The sequence below is a fragment of the Ailuropoda melanoleuca genome, chromosome 20 (assembly GCF_002007445.2).
Source record: "Ailuropoda melanoleuca isolate Jingjing chromosome 20, ASM200744v2, whole genome shotgun sequence".
NCBI classification, from domain to species: domain Eukaryota; kingdom Metazoa; phylum Chordata; class Mammalia; order Carnivora; family Ursidae; genus Ailuropoda; species Ailuropoda melanoleuca.
In genome coordinates, this window is record NC_048237.1 from 26,699,983 (window position 1) to 26,720,737 (window position 20,755).

The 20,755-nt window shown below is 37.9% G+C and overlaps 1 protein-coding gene across 5 annotated transcripts in view; it reads left to right on the forward strand.

Annotated features, from left to right (window-relative positions):
* The window catches only part of FRMD6 (FERM domain containing 6), a 95,937-nt gene that overhangs the window by 53,242 nt on the left and 21,940 nt on the right, over positions 1–20,755 (forward strand). For 4 of the 5 annotated variants that reach the window (XM_034648351.1, XM_034648350.1, XM_002926494.4 and 1 more), the window contains exons 2-6: positions 7,175–7,419; positions 12,234–12,324; positions 15,399–15,502; positions 16,737–16,813; positions 19,028–19,214. In XM_034648351.1, the coding sequence (XP_034504242.1) occupies positions 7,321–7,419; positions 12,234–12,324; positions 15,399–15,502; positions 16,737–16,813; positions 19,028–19,214 (558 nt within the window). In that variant the 5' untranslated portion in view covers positions 7,175–7,320. The remainder of the gene's footprint in view (positions 1–7,174; positions 7,420–12,233; positions 12,325–15,398; positions 15,503–16,736; positions 16,814–19,027; positions 19,215–20,755) is intronic. The other variant, XM_034648354.1, reaches the window with a different exon arrangement.

The following is a 20,755-nucleotide window of genomic DNA, read 5'->3' on the forward strand; positions in this document are numbered from 1 at the left end:
TCTTTTCCTGAATGGTAGGTCTCCATGGTGGACTTAAAATATCCAGTAAACCATGTTGTAAACAGATGTGCTGTCATCCAGGCTTTGTTGTTCCATTTATAGAGCACAGGCAGAGTAGAATTAGCATTATTCTTAAGGACCCTAGGATTCTCGGAATGGTAAACGAGTATTAGCTTCAACTTCAAGTCACCGGCTGCATTAGCCCTTAGCAAGAGAGTCAGCCTGTCCTTTAAAGTTTTGTAGCCTGGCATTGACTTCTCCTCTCTAGTTATGAAAATCCTAGACGGCATCTTCTTCTGACAGAAGGCTGTTTCGCCTACACTGAAAATCCGTTGTTGAGTGTAGCCACCTTTGTTTATTGTCTGAACTCCATCTTCGGGATAACTTGCCTCAGCTTCTACACCAGCACTTGCCGCTTCCCCTTGCACTTCTATGTTATTGGAATGGCTTCTTTCTTTAAACTTCACAAACCAACCGCTGCTAGCTTCATACATTTCTTCTGCAGCTTCTTCAACTCATTCAGCCTTCCTAGAATTGAAGAGAGGGCCTTGCTCTGGATTATTCTTTGGCTTAAGAGAATGTTGTAGCTGGTTTGATCTATCCAGACCGCAAAATAAAGCTGTTTTGCCTTTTTATCATTTGTGTGTTCCCTGAAGTAGCACTTTTCTTTTAAGAACTTTTCCTTTGCATTCACGATTTGGCTAAGTGGTGCTAGAGGCCTAGCTTTCGGCCTGTCTTGGCTTTTGCATTGCCTTCCTCACTAAGCTTAATCATTTCTGGCTTTTGATTTAGAGTGGAAGGCATGCAACTCTTCCTTTCACATGAATGCTTAGAGAGTAGGGTTATTAATTGTTCTTATTCCAATATCATTGTTTTGCAGAGAATAGGGAGGCAAGGGAGACAGGGAACGGCTGGTTGGTGGTGCAGTCAGAGCTCCCATATTTATTGATTAAGTTCACTGTCTTATATGGGCACCCTAAAACAATTACAATAGTAACATTAAAGATCACAGATCACCATTACAAATATAATAATAATGAAAAAGTTGAGGGGCGCCTGGATAGCGCAGTCGTTAAAGCATCTGCCTTCGGCTCAGGGCGTGATCCTGGCGTTCCGGGATCGAGTCCCACATCGGGCTCCTCCGCTGGGAGCCTGCTTCTTCCTCTCCCACTCTGCCTGCTGTGTTCCCTCCCTCGCTGGCTGTCTCTCTGTCACATAAATAAATAAAGTCTTAAAAAAAAAAAGAAAGAAAGAAAGAAAAAGTTGAAATATTGTGAGAATTACCAACTGTGAAGCAGAGACACAAAGTTAGCAAATGCTATTGGAGAAATGTTGCCAACAGGCTTTCCACAAACCTTAAATTTGTAAAAACAAACAAACGGGCGCCTGGGTGGCACAGCAGTTAAGCATCTGCCTTCAGCTCAGGGCGTGAAGAAAGAAAGAAAGAAAAAGTTGAAATATTGTGAGAATTACCAACTGTGAAGCAGAGACACAAAGTTAGCAAATTGCTTGTGTTCCCTCTCTCGCTGGCTGTCTCTATCTCTGTCAAATAAATAAATAAAATCTTTAAAAAAAATAAAATAAAAATAAAAACAAACAAACAAAAAACCAGACAGATAACCCCCCCACACCAAACACATCATCTGTGAAGTGCAATAAAGCAAAGTACAATAAAACAAGATATGCCTATATTTTTAAAAAAACAGCTGTATGGTAAAAAGTAATGACTTTAAGGAAACTTTTCTCAATAGTTGGTTCTCAACAGTGGGTCATTTTGCCACAAAGGGGACATTTGACAACATCCAAAGAAATTTTGGGTTGTCACAACTGGGAGGTGGGGGGATTCTCCTGACATCCGTGGGTAGAGGCCAGGAACGTGGCTGAACATGCTACAATGCACAGGATGTCCCACCCTGCTAAGGATATTTGACCCATAATGTCAATAATGCCAAGGTTAAGAAACCCTGCTGTAGGCTCTTCCTTGTCCAAGGACGTGTGTAGTAAGTGAAACAACCCACACTTAATGATCAAATACTATCTGCCTGCCATTGGAGAGAAAAAGAAATCCGAGTTGGGGAAATAGACAAGAAAGATAAGTGTAAGCTACTAAACCATTAGTATAGAGATAGTGCTTTGAAATAACAGACAAAGGACATTTGCACAAATGAGTTATCCATGAGGCAGAACTTCTAACCAAACATGAGTTAGTCACAGGGCAAGCCCAGATTCAGGGGAAGGGGAAATAGATCCCATCTCTTAATGGAAAACATGGCAAAGAGTTTATAGGTTTCTTTAATCTATCATAAGCGCTTGACAGTAGCAGCTGGCACATAGTATATATGTACTGAATGTTAGCTATAATTGGTGCTATTATTATTCTGCCTTTTCTGAACAGTGGGTGAACCTTGACATTTGCTGTTCGCTCTATTTGGAAAACTCTTCCTTGGATGGATGGATGGATGGAAGGAAGGAAGGAAGGAAGGAAGGAAGGAAGGAAGGAAGGAAGGAAGGAAAGAGGGAGAGAAATGACATCCCTTTCTAAGTTCTGTTATCAGCTCAAATATCAACTTACAAGAAATGCTTCCCCTGATTTCCCTTATGAAATAACATGTACGCTACCACCTTATCTTCATCAACTCTCTCATCTACTCTGGGTTTATTTTTCTTCACAGTACATATCACCATCTATATTATATATTTATTGTCTCACACCATCAGAGCGGAATATTTGTTTTGTTCAGTGTTATATGCTCTGTGCCTACAACAATACTTAGTACATTGTACATGTTTAATGTGTATACATGGAATGAATGAATAAATGAATTAGAAAAACCAAGCCATTTTACCAAAGGCATTTTGATATCACTTTTAGGAATACTATACATTAAAAGACTATCTACTATTTATTCTAAAATGATATAAGCCACAGTATTGATATATTTCATGCTGTCAGCTGTTATGTGTTCCCATGAGGAGTCGCCCATCAGAATACATGTGCTCTTGGGAAGCAGGGACAATATCATTACCCTCAATTTCTTGGCACATGTATGTCCCAAACTGGATTCTGAGCTCAAGGGTGTAGGAGCACATCTTCTATTGCTTTTGTATTCTGCTTTTAAGCAAATAAATATTATAGTACTGTGTGTATAACAGCTTCCTTAATGTATAATAATTAAAAGTTAGGGCTCTCTGTGATCAATTTTCCAAGATAAATTTTGATCTTGTTTTTTGTTAGGTAAAAAAGACACCTTGTTGACTGTTGAAATATGGCTACTAACCATGCTTGCTTTATAGAATTCATCATATCACAGTACCACCTTTTCACTTTTTTTAGGGTGACAATCTCAGAATTGAGAATACTCTTTTGCCTCCCATTCAAAATGAGATTATATTATGTGTTGGAGATTTCTGGCAACCTAGTTCTTTTTTTTTAATAAACTTTTTTATTTTAGAATACTTTTAGACATATAGGACTTGCAAAGAGTACAAGAGTTCCTAGATACCCCACATGTACCCACTTTCCCCTATGTTAACATCTTACATGAGGGTGCTACATTTGTCACAACGGATAACCAGTATTGATGTATTATTAATAGACTCAAGTTCATACTTTCATTCGGGGTTGACCCAGTTTAAAGGTAAATTCCAGTAATTTCTAAAAAATGAAAACTAGTATTCAGTGTACATATATCAGGTGCTGGCTTCCTGATTCTTAAACAAAGTAACTTTTAACCAACGGGGCTTATCAGGAAATAAGGGACTTATAATAATGTGGGTTTAAAATTCAAGTGGGGGGAATCTTATAGCTTAACATATTTTATTTGTAAGTTGGATATTAATAAAGATGACAGGATGGGGTTTGATCATTATTAAAGCTGTTTCGTTGTTGCCTGGAAAGTATGATACTGCAACATGGTGTGTTCTTCCTAAATATCTATCCTAAAAGCAATAATCTTCCTAAGATCCCCGGACAAAAAAGGGCTGCCCTGGAGTAAGAAATGTGCTCTCTTTGGGGCTGAGTTGGAACTCAGCTGAGGACACAGCATAGGTAGCCAGTGGCTCAGGGGCTAATTTCTACAATTCAAATTGGTATAAATTTTAGTCTGATTCTTTTCCCCAGGACTGTCCAGTGTATGATTAAATTTTATACGGGAGCATATTAGAGATATAGGCATTTTGCTGTTTCGCTGGAACCTTTTAATCAGCTTCCATGCAGTCCTGGGTGAAGTAAAAACTTCATCTTATCTTTCTTTTAGGACTTTTTAGTTTGCCACCCTCCAAGCAGAGAAGGCAGCAAAGGGGCAGCACTGCTTCTTAAAGACTCTGCTTTTTATGAAATTATCTTCAATAATTCTCCTCCAGTCTTTTTTTTTTACTGCATTATTTGAATCATAAAATAAGTAAAAATGAAATTTGAAAATTATCTTAATGAAGCTCTGAAAACATCTCAAATCTCAGAAGATATTTTTTCCTTAATTTTTTTAGTTCTAGAAAGTAGGTCAGTTGAAATACCCCCCTTTAATTGGCTTCATTAGGGGTGGAAAATTATAGAAGTAACTCAATTTGAAGTGTAGATTTAAATAAGAATTACACTGGGATTAATGTCATTTAAGATTTTGAATTTTAATAAGATGCATTTAATCATAGCTTACAATTTTTCTTGAAAAGATTTTTATAGAGAGGAGGCCTAAGTATTGAAATAGAGCAATATGTAGGGAAAAATCTGCCATTAAAGGTTTGACAAGGAAATTGCTTTATAACCATACTTCTCAAGTGGAATGGGATAGGCTGGTGATGGTTCTTAAGGAGGGCATGCATTGCATGGTGCACTGGGTGTTATACGCAAGTAATGAATCATTGAACTTTACATCAAAAATGGGGGGTGTACTGTATGGTGACTAACATAATATAATAAAAGATATTACTTAAAAAAAAGAATTTATTCTACGGACCTTACTAGATAGGACTTAGAGGAGAGGAAAAATATTCAGTGACCAAGTAAGTTTGAGAAATTGCCTGCAGAACTCCTCAGAGCCTTTAACATTGAGGATTTTTTTTTCTAGTTATAGTGATGATGTCTTTTACATATGTTGCTTATTCCCCATTCTATACCTCATGATGTTTTCCCAGTGTATACTATGAAGGTATTAAAACCAACCGTCTGCTCAGGACCTTCCTTCTGTTAATTCAAATGTGGGTTTTATACATGACTATATGTCAGAAATACCTGGGAGATTCCTGGGCCCTGACCTGGGAGATTCTGAGTGAGTAGAAATGTCTCTGTGCTGAGAATTCTGTATTTATTACAGACACCCAGGTGATTCTAAGGCAGCCAACACCAGTTTTCCAATTGTGCTTTGAAACTGTTGAACTAAAAGTGGATTGGATTTGGGATACACTTAGTTTGTGCTCATAAACATGGGCTCACCATCCCACACTGGAGATAAACTTCAGTGCTGACCTTCAGTGATCCCATAGGGTGATGTGCTGGCTACAACCTAATGTGAAACTATTGCTATGATCCTTTAAGAAAAGCAGAATACTTCTAAGGGGGCTTTTGGTCACCTTCCTAATAAGGAAATACTATCTATAAAGGTTATCATTTGTTTTTACTCCGTTTGAGTAGCTGCCTTGTGGATGGTATTTTATTCATACTTTAGAAAGAAATACTAGTTTATGTTTACTCCTAGTGCCATGTAAGATTATATTCTCTCCCATCTTCCTGTTGATAATAGGTGGACATTTAACCTTAAGCAAATAGACCGGATTATATCTCATTTATGCTTAGATTTATGTGAGCACTGGAAGTAGCTTTTCATATTAAAACTGTGTGGTTATACTCTCTGCTTGGTAAAACAATTCTGTATTCCTGGACATTCTCTTCTGTTCCTACAAATATAGCTGGAAAGAGACAATATAAATACTGTTGGAGAAAAATAATTACCTTTGGTTTGAGAGGCAACTAGCCTTAACATATCTTGGTTGAATAGTGTTATATTAGCAATAATATATGAAACAGTAGACACATTTAAAAGTCGAAACCATCCCCCATTGTTTTAAAATTATTCTACAAGTTTTGCCAATGCAATAAGACATGAAACAAAGAAAGGGTGTGAGTACTGAAGATTGGAGATAAAAATCTTCATTACTGGGTGCCCGGGTAACTCAGTTGGTTAAGTGACTGCCTCTGGCTCGGGTAATGTTCCTGGGGTCCTGGGATTGAGTCTCGCATTGGGCTCCCCCTGCTCTGTGGGAAGAAGACTGCTTCTCCCTCTGCCTGCCACTCCCCCTGCTTGTGCTGTCTCTCTCTATCCAATAATAAATCTTAAAAAAAAAAAAATCTTCATTACTTGCAAAAAAAAAAAAACTGTATACATTGAAAACCTGAGAGAAGTTAAAAAATAATGTGTTTAATAAATGATTAGTTGTCCACAAAATCCACAGTTCTTTTGTATACAAGCATGGTTTGACATGTACAGTTTTGTTATTTCTCTGTGTTGGTTGGTGACGTACATAGAGGTATTGTTCATGTTGTCAGGTTAAAGGATCAGGAGGGAGAGCAGAGCCATAAAAACTCAGGGAGGAAAAGGTTGTAGGTGGGGCTTAACCTGGGTAAGTGAGAGAGATCAATTGAAGTGAATCCTAGAGATTCTGCTGATGGTCTCGAGATAGCTGGCTTCCTTTGGCAGAAGCGAAGGAAGTAAAAGCCAGACCACAGTGGTTGATGAAGGAATGTAATGGAAGAGCCAAGACACTTATTGAGTTTGTAATGGAAAAAAAGAGATGGAGAATTTTGTTGTTGCTGCTGTTTTGTCATTTTGTTTGTTTATTTATGGAACCCTTTGTTATCTCCCATGTGAGCTTGGAAACTTCTCAAAGGCGGGCTCTCTGCTTCTGTGAGCCCTGCAGCGCATAGTACTGCCTTGAATGCATGAGGCACTCACTGGCTTTATGTTTAATTCATGACTGTGAATGAAAGTTTTAAAACAGCTGATAGTGGGCAAAATACAGAATACATTTCAGTGCGTTCTCATTTATTAAACCGGCAGCCCTGGCTCTGAGATGTGCTGTCCCCGTGCCAACAGGAGCAGTTGTGCTGTTGCTCATCTCCCTGTCTCTCTCCTCACCAGTCTCGCTGCCTTTATTTATGGCTGGATTTTGGGCTTTTTTACAGCTATGAAACCTACATAGTGGAACACCATGCTGCTTCTCCTGTAGGGCGTGTGATGAGGAGCGGAGTTTGGCTTTGGAGTGCTCGGAACCAGAGGAATCACCGAGGACTCGGAGCCCAGCCCTGACCACTAGAGAGCCCACAACACAATGAACAAATTGAACTTCCATAACAACAGAGTCATGCAAGACCGCCGGAGTGTGTGTATTTTCCTTCCCAACGATGAATCTCTGAACATCATCATAAATGTAAGTAGATCCAACTTTAGAAATGTTTGAATATTCTTTTCCTACCAGTGACCACATTCAAGTTATTACCTGGTGAAGGGTGAAAGAAAGCCTTACAGAATGAGGCCATGAGTAATGTAGCAGAATTGGGGTGTTAAAGTTGTCCACACAAGTATAAACTTTGAATTATGGCTTAAGTGCAGCTGCTTTCAACATTCTTTCACCTGGGGGTAAAATTACGAAATTTTGGTTACTGTATTATAGAAAAACACCTTGCTATTTTACAATTTTTTACGGAAATATAAATTTTTATTATATAATATGAGTTTGCTTTTTAAATGCCTTTGAGTTGTCACACACATGAAATGGTAATAATTGCTAGCTTCTTAATATGCATCTTGATCATTAATAGTAGCCTGTGTTTAGCCAATTTCAAGAATAGGCTGTGCACTTGAGCACTAAGCTGTGGCTTTTGGTTCTTGAGTCAGAGTTAACTGTCTTAGTTAACCTGGACATTGAGGAATATGGTACTATTTTTAACTTCTAAAATTGAGTTATAATCTACATACAGCAAAGTGTAGGAATCTGAAGTGTGTAGCTCAGAGAATTTTTACAAGTGTATATACCCATGTAATCATCGTCCAGCTTGAGATATGGTATATTTTCAGTACCCCAGAAAGATCTTTTGTGACTCCTAGACCGTAATCTCCACCCAAAGGGTAGTAACTATTTCCTCCTCTATAATTTGTTTCTGAACTCCAGGCAGCTGAAATTGTGTGGTGTGTTCTCTTTTGTATCTGGCTTCTTTCAGTCAGACATTTGGCCTGTGAAATTCATTCATGCTATTGCATGTAACACTAATTCCTTTTCATTGTTGTGTAATATTCTATTGTGTGAGTATGCCCAATTTGTTTATCCATTTATTGTTGATGGATATTAGCTTATTGTAAGTATCGGGCTATTATGAACAAAACTGTTATGAGCATTTTATGTGTATATGCATATGCCTACATTTCTGGGGTTTATTCAAGAGTGGAGTTGTGAATCATAAGGTTTATCTGTGTTTAGTTTTGGTAGAGACTGCCAAACAGGTTTATGGTAATCAGAATCATGCCTAGCATTTTTTGACCCCCTCCCTATTATTGACTTTCATATTCTTCCTTTCACTGATTGTATTCAGATGGAATTAGGGAAAAACTTGCCTTAGTGCATGCCTTGAGTTGGTTTTCTTTGCTATATGCTACTACATTTTTAACCCAATTGCTATGTAAAAGAATATTTCTAAATGTTATGCTGAATATATATGACATTTAAGTAGCTTCATTAAAAAATTTAGACAGGGAAAGGTTCTGCTTATTATCACAATTATTTTGGTTTTATTCTGACAATCACCACAGTTTCTCAGTTTTAGTTTGTTGATTTACTAATGTAACCTCATTTTTGCTCATAGGGATTTGTCCATGCATCAAACCTTCCTCTTGGATGAATTTTATCATCTGTTGGGCAGAATTTCTTTTGATTAACAACATTGTTATTGAGGGTACCCAAAGTTGTTTTTGACTATGTGAAGTGATAGGCTATTATTTTTACATTTGGTGTTTAAAAATCCAGTAAAACTCTGAAGCTTATCTTTTTCAGTGTGGTCATGGGCAAAATACATTAAAATGTAATTCTACTTATATAGGTGAATATGCTATTTCAGTTGTTGTATACAGTGATTTTATAAAAAAGAGACCCCTGAATTTTTTTTTTTAAGTTTTTATTTATTTATTCAACAGAGATAGAGACAGCCAGCGAGAGAGGGAACACAAGCAGGGGGAGTGGGAGAGGAAGAAGCAGGCTCATAGTGGAGGAGCCTGATGTGGGGCTCGATCCCATAACGCCGGGATCACGCCCTGAGCCGAAGGCAGACGCTTAACCGCTGTGCCACCCAGGCGCCCCGAGACCCCTGAATTTTTTAAAAATTCAAAATCAAGGCATATAGCCTAAGCACTTACGACACTCCTCTCAGTTCCATTTATGTCTTTAAACATAATCCACTGATAGATTGTATACCTGTGTATTCATGTGTGCAATTTTGCAGACATACAGGATATGGAACAAAACCTTCCTGACCTCAGGTAAGTGGAAGGAGCACCAATCTGTCTTCATGAGGACTACTAAGAGCTGACTCCAACTTTCAAAGAAATGAATTTGTACTAAAATCTGAACTGAGGAATTAATTAGGAATAATATCTCTGCTACAACCATACTATGTGGTTGTGAGAATTGAGGGTTAGCCCATAGCATCATTCCTGACATGTAACATAGTAGCTGCTATTATTACTTTAATTCCTCATCAGAGATTAATTTTACATGTTTTCACCTTCCTTATTTTGCAAAATTAGTGTAATATCCCCACAGGATGGTCAGGACTATGATCATGGATTGTATAGCCATTTTTCATCATGATTAATGAGGGTTTTAGAGTCACAGGGATCTCACTTGAAATCCCTACTCCTCGACATCCTCTGCAGCCTTGGGCAAGTTAGTTTTTTTGCTTCAGTTTCCTCATCTATGAAGTAGAGATAATCTTCCTCTCATCAGGGTCATTTCGAGGATTTAAAGATATAACATGAATAAACTGCTAATTGTAGTGCCTGGCAGCTGGGAATTGCTCAGTAAGTGAGCACTTAATAGAGTAGCACTTGTTTTAATTTCTTTGAGCTGTTTGTTCATTTCATTAGGGAGCTCTGTTAATGAAGCTCAAATGGAGAATCTGAACTCCCTCTAGGCCTATCAGATTTTCTTATTCCAGGGCATGTCGACTCCCCTGCCATATCCAGACGCCTCTCTAGCAAGCTGTTGAACAAAGGAGGGAGGAGGGACTGAGTTAAGTAGCGTGGAGGCCCCTCATTGCTATGAAACCAATTGCCAAAGGTCTGTCTTTTTCTACAGTGTTACCTTTGTATTCATAAAATTGCAATGGATGTTTGTAGTGTTGTAGTCTAACAAATTAGCTGTAGCAAAAACAGTTTTATTAATGGTCTCATTTTTTCCTCATTTCTAAATATTTTTTAAACAAAGATAGTTTATTCCTTGACATGTGTAGTTGATAGAATGTTGTCTTTCTGCATGTGGGGTAAACCTGGTGTTTTGATCATTCTAGTTTCTCCATGAGTTTGAACTAGTAGGGGGCATTTTAAATGATTTTAACCATCAGGTAAATATTAAATATGGAAACTTGGTAAATTTTGACAATAAAGTTATGATAAATGTACACAAAATTTTTGAGTAATATAAATAGTGGCCAAGAGTTTATACCTGTTCACTAAGACTGAAGTGAACAATTCTTTTTTTTTGAAATATATTTTAAATATGCTTGCTCAATAACAATGACGTTTATTTATTTAAAAGGTTTATTTATTTATTTTAGAAAGAGAGAGCATGCGCAGGGGGAGGGGCAAAAGGAGAGGGAGAGAATCTCAAGCAGACTCCCCACCGAGCATGGAGCCTGACACAGGGCTTGATCTCAGGACCCGGGATCATGATGTGAGCTACTAAGAGTCAGACACTGAACCGACTGAGCCACCCAGGTGCCCCAACCATTGACAGTTAGGATCAAATGCTGTTTTTATTAGAAAGTTCCATGTGGAGTTTATTTTTAGATAATACTTTAATTTTTAATACCTCATACTCTATAGCACTTTTTAAAGCTCCATTGCTCCTGAAGATTAGAGAACTTGAAAAATTTCACAATCAGCTAAAATGTAGCCTTAAAGACTCATAGTATGCAAATAAAAAAACCTCAAGCTTGTTTTCACAGCAGGTAAGACTTTGAAGCCACAGCCTTACTTAATTACAGTTTTAAACAAGAACACTTACTTACTTGATAGTTGTTACAGAGTTTTATCAGTAGGTTCCAAATCCTTGATTTAAACTAGCAGAACAATAATAAGTATATGGGATATATAGTAGGGGTGTGTGTGTGTATGTATGAAGGAAATGTACAGCATTTTTGAATAGCAGTTACACAGAGTTACAACATGGTATGTTTTATATATAGTTTGTGGTTTGGAATTTTTCTGTTAACTTTTTATCACATTTTATCTCAAGAGCTTTGTTTATGACATTTAAAAATACAGTCAAAACTAAGGATTAAAGGTGCCCCAGATGGTATGACATTTTAAGTCTCAAATTTATAGTGTATTAGCATATTAGACCATCAAGAAGAAAACCTTCCTTGTAAAGATACTTGTTTAATTCATGCTTTTGATAATCTGAACAGCCTGTTTTGGATACCTTCTGAAATATTTATCATGCACCATGGTTTTGGAATAAGGCCTTGTCCACGTGTCATAAGATTTATGAGTCTTGTACAGGATGGTATTGGTACCTTATTACCATTTTGTAAACATTTGTTTTGTGATAATCATTATTGAAACACAGCACAGATTAAAGCAATTACCATGAACCAACAGTTTTGCCAGTGTTGCTTGTTTTAAGGCGTATAATTAGGGTGCATTAAATTGCTTGATTGTGGGGGTGCCTGAGTGGCTCATTCGGTCAAGTGTCTGACTCTTGGTTGGGTCATGATCTCTGGGTCGTAGGATTGAGCCTCATGTCAGACTCCAAGTTCAGCATGGAGTCTGCTGGAGATTCCTTCCCATTCCCTCTCCCTCCCACTGTGCTACTCCCCCCAGTTGCATGCTCAGTCACTCTGTCTCTAAAATAAATAAATAAAATCTTCTAAAAAGTTTTTAAAAAAATAAATTGCCTGATTGTGGCTCAGCGTGTGGGCTTGGTTTACCTGCTATCTCAAGTTGTGTTTTTTTGTTTTGTTTTTTTCTCTACAGGTTAAAATTCTGTGTCACCAGTTGCTGGTCCAGGTGTGTGACCTACTCAGGCTAAAGGACTGTCACCTGTTTGGACTCAGTGTCATACAAAGTAGGTTTTAGTCCCATCTCTGATAGATTTAGCCAACTATTCCTGAGAAAATGATAATTTATAGCTGTAACTTAATTTGGGCATATTGTGGTAAGATTGTGGTTATCCAAATACCCATAAGCTGGTCATTATTTTTAGTCTACTATTCATTTTTTAATCTTAACTGATGTGTATTTCTTTTAAGATTTAGAATTTTAGGCCATGTATTATAGTTTGAACTTAAAAATCAGTTCCTTTTTAGGAATCTAGATTTTGTGTTTGTTCTCGTCTGTTTTAATGAACCAAGCTTGATTTTTGTTTCCTTGCGCTCAGGGAGTAGCTGGAGCGAGTAAGAAATTATCTTGAATGTTTTTATAATTTCTTTTATAATTTTTGAATTTAAAAAATTTCGGCATAAGAAAAATAACTCTATTCAAGTTCTCTTACTGTTGACTATATAGTATAACAAAGTGACCTACTAATTTGCTCCTATTTTCTGTATTTCCCTCTTCACACCTTCTCTTTTTTCCAATTAGACTATGTGACGTGGAGGTAAGGGATCAGTTTCTTCTGTATATTTTATGTGAAGTTTTTCTCCACATAAAGGGCTCAATATAAGCCTGTTCCCCCACCCCACCTAGGATTTACCTGCAACCATTCCTTATAAGCTTTTTCTTTCAAATCATGTTTTTTAAATTTTTCTAGTCTTATGTCAAAAAACCTTTTGTATCTTTGTTCATTTTTTCAAGAATCTTGTTTTGTAAAATGTGTTTAATTGTATTTTATACTTCTTTATCATATTCTGCTACTGGAATTGGTTTAAATTTAAAGGCTCACAACATCTTGAGAATCTGGTTAGTACCATAAAATGCTTAGATCTGCCAGGTTGGAAAGTGTATCACGATCAGCTGATAAACAAGGCCCTCCACCAAAATGTGAACCATTTCAGTTGTCTTTTTAGGAGAGGCCAGAGAGCGTGGAGCAGGGAGCACCTCAGGAACCAATGAATCAACCATTTGCTCTTCAGTGTCTTCCTGTAATAGTTCAAGCAATAAAAACACAAATGCTTAGCTCCATCCTTCTAGCAGTGCATCCCTCAGTCATTCTTTCAAGAAAGGACCCAGGAGAAATAAGATGCCGTATAGATTCTAAAGAATTTTTCTTTTATTCTAAACTCAAAGTTAATTCTTTTAATTCTACAGCTACAGCCAGACTGTTGATCTGTGTTGTTCAACAAGTCAGTCTAATAAAACCAGTTTACAGCTTCTTTGATTTCAAAATGAGAGTTTTTAAGATACCTTTATTAAAAGAGAGATTGTAGTGTGGCGAAAGAACATTGGAAGAGGAATCAGATGACCTGGTTCTAATTCTGGTTCTACCACTGGCTAGCTGTGTGGCTTTAGAAATACCACTTGACTTCTCTCGATTTCACTTTTCTCACATGTCAACTGGAAATTACTGCTTCACCTGCTCTGTCAGGTTTTGATACATGCTTTTGAATTCTTAAAATATAAAGTCACAATCAGACTGTCAGATGGTAGCGCTATGGTAGTTTAAAAATATGCGCTGGTACACAGTGAACAGTCTAAGTTCTGTTTATTATATTGCTTCCTTAGATGGCGACTCATCTGAACACAAATCATATTCACCAGAAGGGGTTGTCTGGTCTTGTTCATTTCATGTTAATTGGTAGCATATGAGAGATGGGAGATAATTTAGTTGATCTGATAAGTAGATTTAAGTAGCACCCTTTTTTTGTCTGTGGGACCTCTTCCCTATCCCTTTCATTCAAATTGGTTGGCTTAATATGTCATTTATAAACAGAGTAGCTCTACCCTTCCTATTCTCTTATGGCTCTTTTTCCGTCATACTCCCCCCCAGCATTCAGTCAGGAGTGACAGTGTGGTCAGGCATGTTATCCTGGGAGTAGTCAAAGAGACACACTACCCTTCCAGAGTGAGTACATTTTTATGCAGAGCTCTCCACAAGCATACGCCCTTAGTGATGGTTAGGGAAAAAGGAATAAATGTTTTTTAAAAAAGAGGCTTAAAACTTTGGGAGCCTAGGTGGCTCAGTCAGTTAAGCCGCCGACTCTTAGTTTTGGCTCAGGTCATGATATCACGGTTGTGGGATCGAGCCCTGTGGTGGGCTGCTGTACGCTTAACAGGGAGTCGGCCTCAGATTCTCTCTCCTCCCTCAACCCTATGCCCCCCCCCCAGCTTGCACATGTGAGTGCTCGCTCTCTAAAATAAATAAAATCTTTAAAACTCTGTATGAGCTAGGAATGCTGAAGGCTTTTGTTGTGAAATATCTCTTTTTTAAAAGATTCTCTTCAGGAAATCTGAAAATTTTAATATTTTTTTACCATCTTGTCTTCACATGTTTAGATAATTTTACATGGGTTTTTAGCAATCATAGTTTCTGTTCATCTTAAGAACATCATCCCCTTGAGGAAAACTTTGGCATTCTTTTTTTGTGTGAGATTCTTTTCCTCATTCCACAAGATCATCCCAAAGGCAGTGAGAGTAATGGCTTGCCCTTTTATCAGGCTGTGTTATATGTGGAGAACACAGAGAAGAAATACTCTTAAAGGCTGTTGCTCACAAAGTGTGGGTCAGGCCCTCACTTGGAAATAGGCAGTTATCCTCGATGTCCCCTGATTTCTTACATTGCTGTTAGGATGGTGTTTCTGCCCTGTTCATTATTCTGCATCTATGACGAGAGTTCTCTGTGAACTCAACAAAAGCATGTTTCTCTAAGAGCAAGGAAGCCCGCAGTGTTGGAAGTTTGTGCATTAGCATGACCGTAGAAACTAAGTAAAAACAGGAGGTGGAAGCTAATATTTCTTCTAAATATTACAGATTTTTAATAGTATGTGTTCTCTATGGCAAATGCAAAATAATTCATTAAAAATCTCATTAATGTCTAGCCAACCTTTTGTCTTTAAGTATCTTGTTGAGTTTTCATGGTACTTTGTGAATTCAGAACACATTCACAAATTTTGAGGCTTTAAAAAAAAAAAAACCTGTTTTTGTGTATATTATTTTCTTTTAAATCTTTTCTTTATCATCTTGTCTCCTTTTTTTAATGTGCAGATAATGAACATGTCTATATGGAGTTGTCACAAAAGCTGTATAAATATTGTCCAAAAGAATGGAAGAAGGAGGCCAGCAAGGTACGACAATACGAAGTCACTTGGGTGAGATTACATTTATAAGCAAAATTATTTTGATTCTTTTAAAAGGTTTATTTTAGCTAATATTAGAAAAATATTAAATTTAAAAATTTAATTCATGAAAATGTTATGAAGTAGAGAATGGGAAGTAGAGAACGGGAAAGGGAAATGAATTATAAGTTCCACAATGTCATGTTAATGAAGTGTTAATAGTTTATTGCATACAGCAATAGATTTTAGATATCTGCTTAAATAGGGATGCCTCCATGGCTTAGTTAGTTAAGTGTCTGCCTTAGGCTCAAGTCATGATCCCAGGGTCCAGGGAGCCCCAGGTTGGGCTCCTTGCTCAGCAGGGAGTTTGCTACTTCCCCTGCTTGTACTCTCTCTCTCTCTGTCAAATAAATAAATACAATCTTTTAAAAAAAAAAAGATATCTGCTTAAATAATGTTGTATAATAACTTTTTAGTGATTTTGGGATAATGCTTTGAGATGAAAACCATGGAAAAAATACTTACTCCTCTTTTGTGGCTCTATTAGCCGTCAACACTGATGTTCTAGGAGTTCTTCATAATTTTTGAATCTACTTTTACTATACTTACCTTTGATACTTTGTTACTTTATTGTACTGGCGGTGCCTTTATTTAGTAAACATCAAATCCATTTACAAGGGAGGTCACTCACAGGGAATTTACCTAGTGTTTCCAGGATCACCCTAGTAAATCAGGAATAAATCCCTAGTGTCTAATCCTAGATCCCCCAATTTGTATTTTAAGTGTTCTTGGAATAAACGGGAAGGCTACTTGAAAGCCAACTACACAGTAAGGCACATTAAAGTCTAAATAAACAAACAGCATATTAGAATTCGGTATGTGGAATGTCAGAGGAACAAGAGAACATTTGTAATGAGGAGCAAATGGTCACCACAGGGGATAGAGCTGAGAGAGGAGCTGGATCTCAACTAGAAATTTCCACTGGTATTTATTCTTATCTTCCCTTATGTTTGTCATTGGCATTACGGTGAATGAGTATCAGATACATGATGCTGCTTTATAATTTCCCAGTTTTGCATGAACTTGGTATCCATAAGGGACAATTGTCTGCCCTCTGCCAGCTACCACCGCCCTGCCCCCATCAGAAGTAGATAAAACCTTTAAAGATTTAAAAACTATCTTGTAAATAATGATATTTTGTTGCTTTTGAAACCCCTTTTTGTAGTAACTAAAAATAGCTTGCTTTTTATATGTGTCTTTATTTTAGGGTATTGACCAATTTGGACCTCCTATGATCATTCACTTCCGCGTGCAGTACTATGTGGAAAATGGCAGATTGATCAGGTAAGAGGACAGGCATTCTAAACCTTTACTTTCCCATAGCACTCACCTTCTAACATACTAAATAAAGTCCTCGTGTTTGTTTCCACCTGCTATGATATAGATTCCAAAAGAGCAAGGATTTTTTTTAAAAATCTTTTTGTACGCTCATGTATCCTCGGTTCCTAGAACCGAGGTTCAGTAGACACTCAATAAATATTTGTTGAATGAATGAATGAATGAATGAATGATAATGTTAGATTATTGATGAAGATGTTAACAATATCACTGCCTTACATTTTCTGTACTCCATGTTTTCGATAACAGATCAGTCAACAAAAAGATATTTCATTCAAGAAGGAACTAGCATTTTTGTGAAGAATAGAGAAATTAATTAAAGGATTATATTCTTTTCTGGTGGTAGGGTGGGGAGTAGTAGGACAAGCAAGGAAGAACTCTCTCCTATAAAAATGCATGGTGTTTATACAGCCTGGTTTTCTTTCCACCTTCGGGGTCTTGCTTCTGTTCTTGGCAGTAGCTTTAAAGCTAAGATTACACCCAGTGGAGCTATCCTGTGAGAATCTTAGATGCAGTTTGGCAAGGGCAGGAGTTGATTCTTTTTCTGGAGGTGGGTGCATGAACAGTACTATGCTCATGATACAAACTCAGAATTTACCATCTCAGAAGCTCGGTTTGTCATTTGTATAGGAGGATTCAGTGCCAGAAAACGTTCAGAGGTTTGTTGGCTGATAGAAAATACTAGAGATGTGAACTCTGTTTTACTTATTTACTTTTAAACTCTGAGAAACCGCATGTAAAAGAGACAAAGATAGATTTGGCAAATGAGTTATATGTGAGGTCCACTCTTAATATTTGTATTATTGCCATATGTAAATTTAAAAGTAAAAAACATTAGCCCATAAATAATTTTTTTTAAAGGTGAAGAAACTTTTTTAGTTATTCTGAGTTTGTGTAAAATTTTTCCTCAACTTACCTACTAAGTATGGAATGTGCTGAAAAGAAGCAAAATATATTATTTAGCCACTAATTAACCCCCTGGGACTAATGAATGTTTAATTCATCCATGTACTTCTGTTCTTTTCCCCAGGGATGAACTAGTCCAAACACTGTGTGGTCAGCATTATAAAAAGAAGTGCTCTGAAAAATATTCTGTCCCAAGGGGAAAAAATTACATAAATGCCTTATTTTTAAACTCTTCCTACTTAAACACCATCTTAGTTGAAATCAACTCATGTTTTTATTGTCATCAGCTAATGAGCTATGAATCTCAGGTAAACATTTGACCTAAAATAATAGGAAGGCAAAGAAACTCAAAAATACACACACACACACACACACACACACGTACATGCACGCACTTTTTTTTTTTCTCTTGCATTTTTACTTTGATCACAAAGGCGTCCCATTTGCCTGTGACATTTTTTGGAGCTTGATCCTGTTTTCCCCTAGTCAGCACTTCTTACTCAATGTATTTAATGGGAACTATATTTATTTCTGACCTCAACAGGTTGTAATGAGTGTGTTATTACTATCTCCATTTATGAGGAGTATCATGATTGTCATAACATGTGCGTATAAAACCACACCCATAAAGTCACATCCACTTAAAAAAAAGATTTAAGGCAAGCTTTTTTTTTTCCAGTTCATTCATTCTGAAAAAGAAAAAAAAACAACACTACAGTAAAAATTTTTTTAACGGGCATATAAACAAATATTTTTAAAAGGGTCTAGGGTATTTGTAAACCAAACCAAAACAGAACAGCAAAATATTAGAGCCAGGATTGTCCCCTCAGATTTGTCCTTGTTTATAGCATATGTGCAGCATTTTTGCAGCAAAATAATTTTAATGCAGACAACAAATGCCTAGGCTTCTATACTAATCCTTGTTCAATGAAATGTTTACCATGTTGGAGTGGAATGATTTAGACCTTGTTTCCATTCTCTGAGTGAATCAAATGTTATAGGCCTCAGGAAATGGTATGTTTGCTGTTGGGTAGTCTGACTTGGAGTTCTGCCTCCCTGTGACCTGGGTGAGGCAGCAATCAGGTATTAGCTACAACCCTCCCCCCTTTTTTTCAAGGAGTTGGGGTGGGGGAGGACGAGGGAGAAGAAACAGAAGAGCTCTTGTCACCAGATGGATAGCAGGATTTGGGTTCTGTTTACATGCCATCGGATTGTTCCATCAAATGTGAGTTCTGTTTTCTTTTATTTTCCTAGTGACAGAGCCGCAAGATACTATTATTACTGGCACCTGAGAAAACAAGTGCTTCATTCTCAGTGTGTGCTCCGAGAAGAGGCCTATTTCCTGCTGGCAGCCTTTGCCCTGCAGGCTGATCTTGGGAACTTCAAAAGGAATAAGCACTATGGAAAATACTTTGAGCCAGAGGCTTACTTCCCGTCTTGGGTAGGCACTGTTTTCAAATTTTAAAGTGTTTTCTCTAGCACATTTCTAGTTCATTATGCTGCTACTCCTGTTGCTTCAAGAAATGGGAACCCAGATGTGTGTGGCCATTAAAATCTTTCATGATGCCCAAATATAAACTTAACACTTCAGAGCACTGTACACGTGCTCTCTTGATATATTTGATCTGCTCCTGACAGTTAATGGGGAAGAGGATTGCTCTCCGTCCTAAATATGGTACAGCTTGGAAGTTGCCGGCCTTCTTTTGGCATTTGCTTGTCTTTACTTTCTTATTTCTTATTCAAGCATCATTTTCTTCCCTTTGGAGGGAGAAAAACATTACTCTTTAAAAGGTAAGGTCATTTACAACTCTTCCTGTGTTGAGAAAACAAATATAAGTAAACTCCTTGCTCTGACCACTGTCTCCTCCACTCCCAAGAGAGGAACCATGCTGTTACTTCAGCAAAAAAATTTAGTTTATTCCAGCATGAACTGTCTCATCTGTACTTTCTCCACACAACCTTGCTCCTGTATGTGCCTACCCTTCCTCCAGGTCTCTGCTGTCACTTGCCTCTCTCCCACCCACATCGCCACACCACGAGCCTCTGCTCACACAAACTTCTTCAGTCTGAACAGACACGGCACATTTGGGTTGCCCAACCTCATCCTCAGGGAAGAAAGGAAAAAGGGAAAGAAGACCTACCGCTCTCACCTTCCCTTCTCAGGAAAATACTTCAAAAAATAATGTATATTTGATTTTTTTACCTTTGGTTTTTTACCTTTGATTTATTTCCCAAATGAAACTCCTGAGCATGTTTCCATCTGCCTTCTTTTCCGACCACTCCACTCGTGGCGCTGTCCCTGAGGTCACCAGTGACCTTGAGATTGCCAGATCCAGTGGACACTTTCCCCTTCTTTTCTCGGCTGCATCGGACACGTAAGCACTCTCATCTTGGGAGATCTCATCCAAATGAATGCTTTTTAACAACCACTTCTGTGCTGGCAACTCCCAAACCTGTTTCTCCCCCCTGTGACTGTTAGATAGCTGTTCACCCATAGGCACCTCAAGCTCAGAATGCACCAAATCAAAGTCATCTCCCCCCCCCATTCTATGTATTCCTTCCTCTGTGTTCCTAATCTCAGATAGTGGCCCAGTCACTTGAGAGTCGTACAGAACTCTCCCCATCACCTTTCTTTCTCCTTGCCCTAGCCAGGCAACTGGGACATCCGCTAACGTAAAACAGTTGATCACCCATCACCCAGCTTAACAAATAAAATTCTCTTGACTTTTTGCTGTGGTTGACTTCCTAAATGTTTATCGTGTGCCCGACCCATTGTTCCATCTCCCAGCTTCCAGCTCTTGACAGTGCTCAGCAGCACTCCTTTGGGGCTTGTCTTTGCTTCAGTCTTTACAGCTTGCAGATGAGTTGATTTTGCTTCTGATTTAAACCTTCAGGGGCTCCCTGTCACCTGCAGAGTGAAAGCCAGGCTGTCAAACATGACCGAGGAACTTTCCGGGACCTGATCTCTCTCTGCCAGTCTTT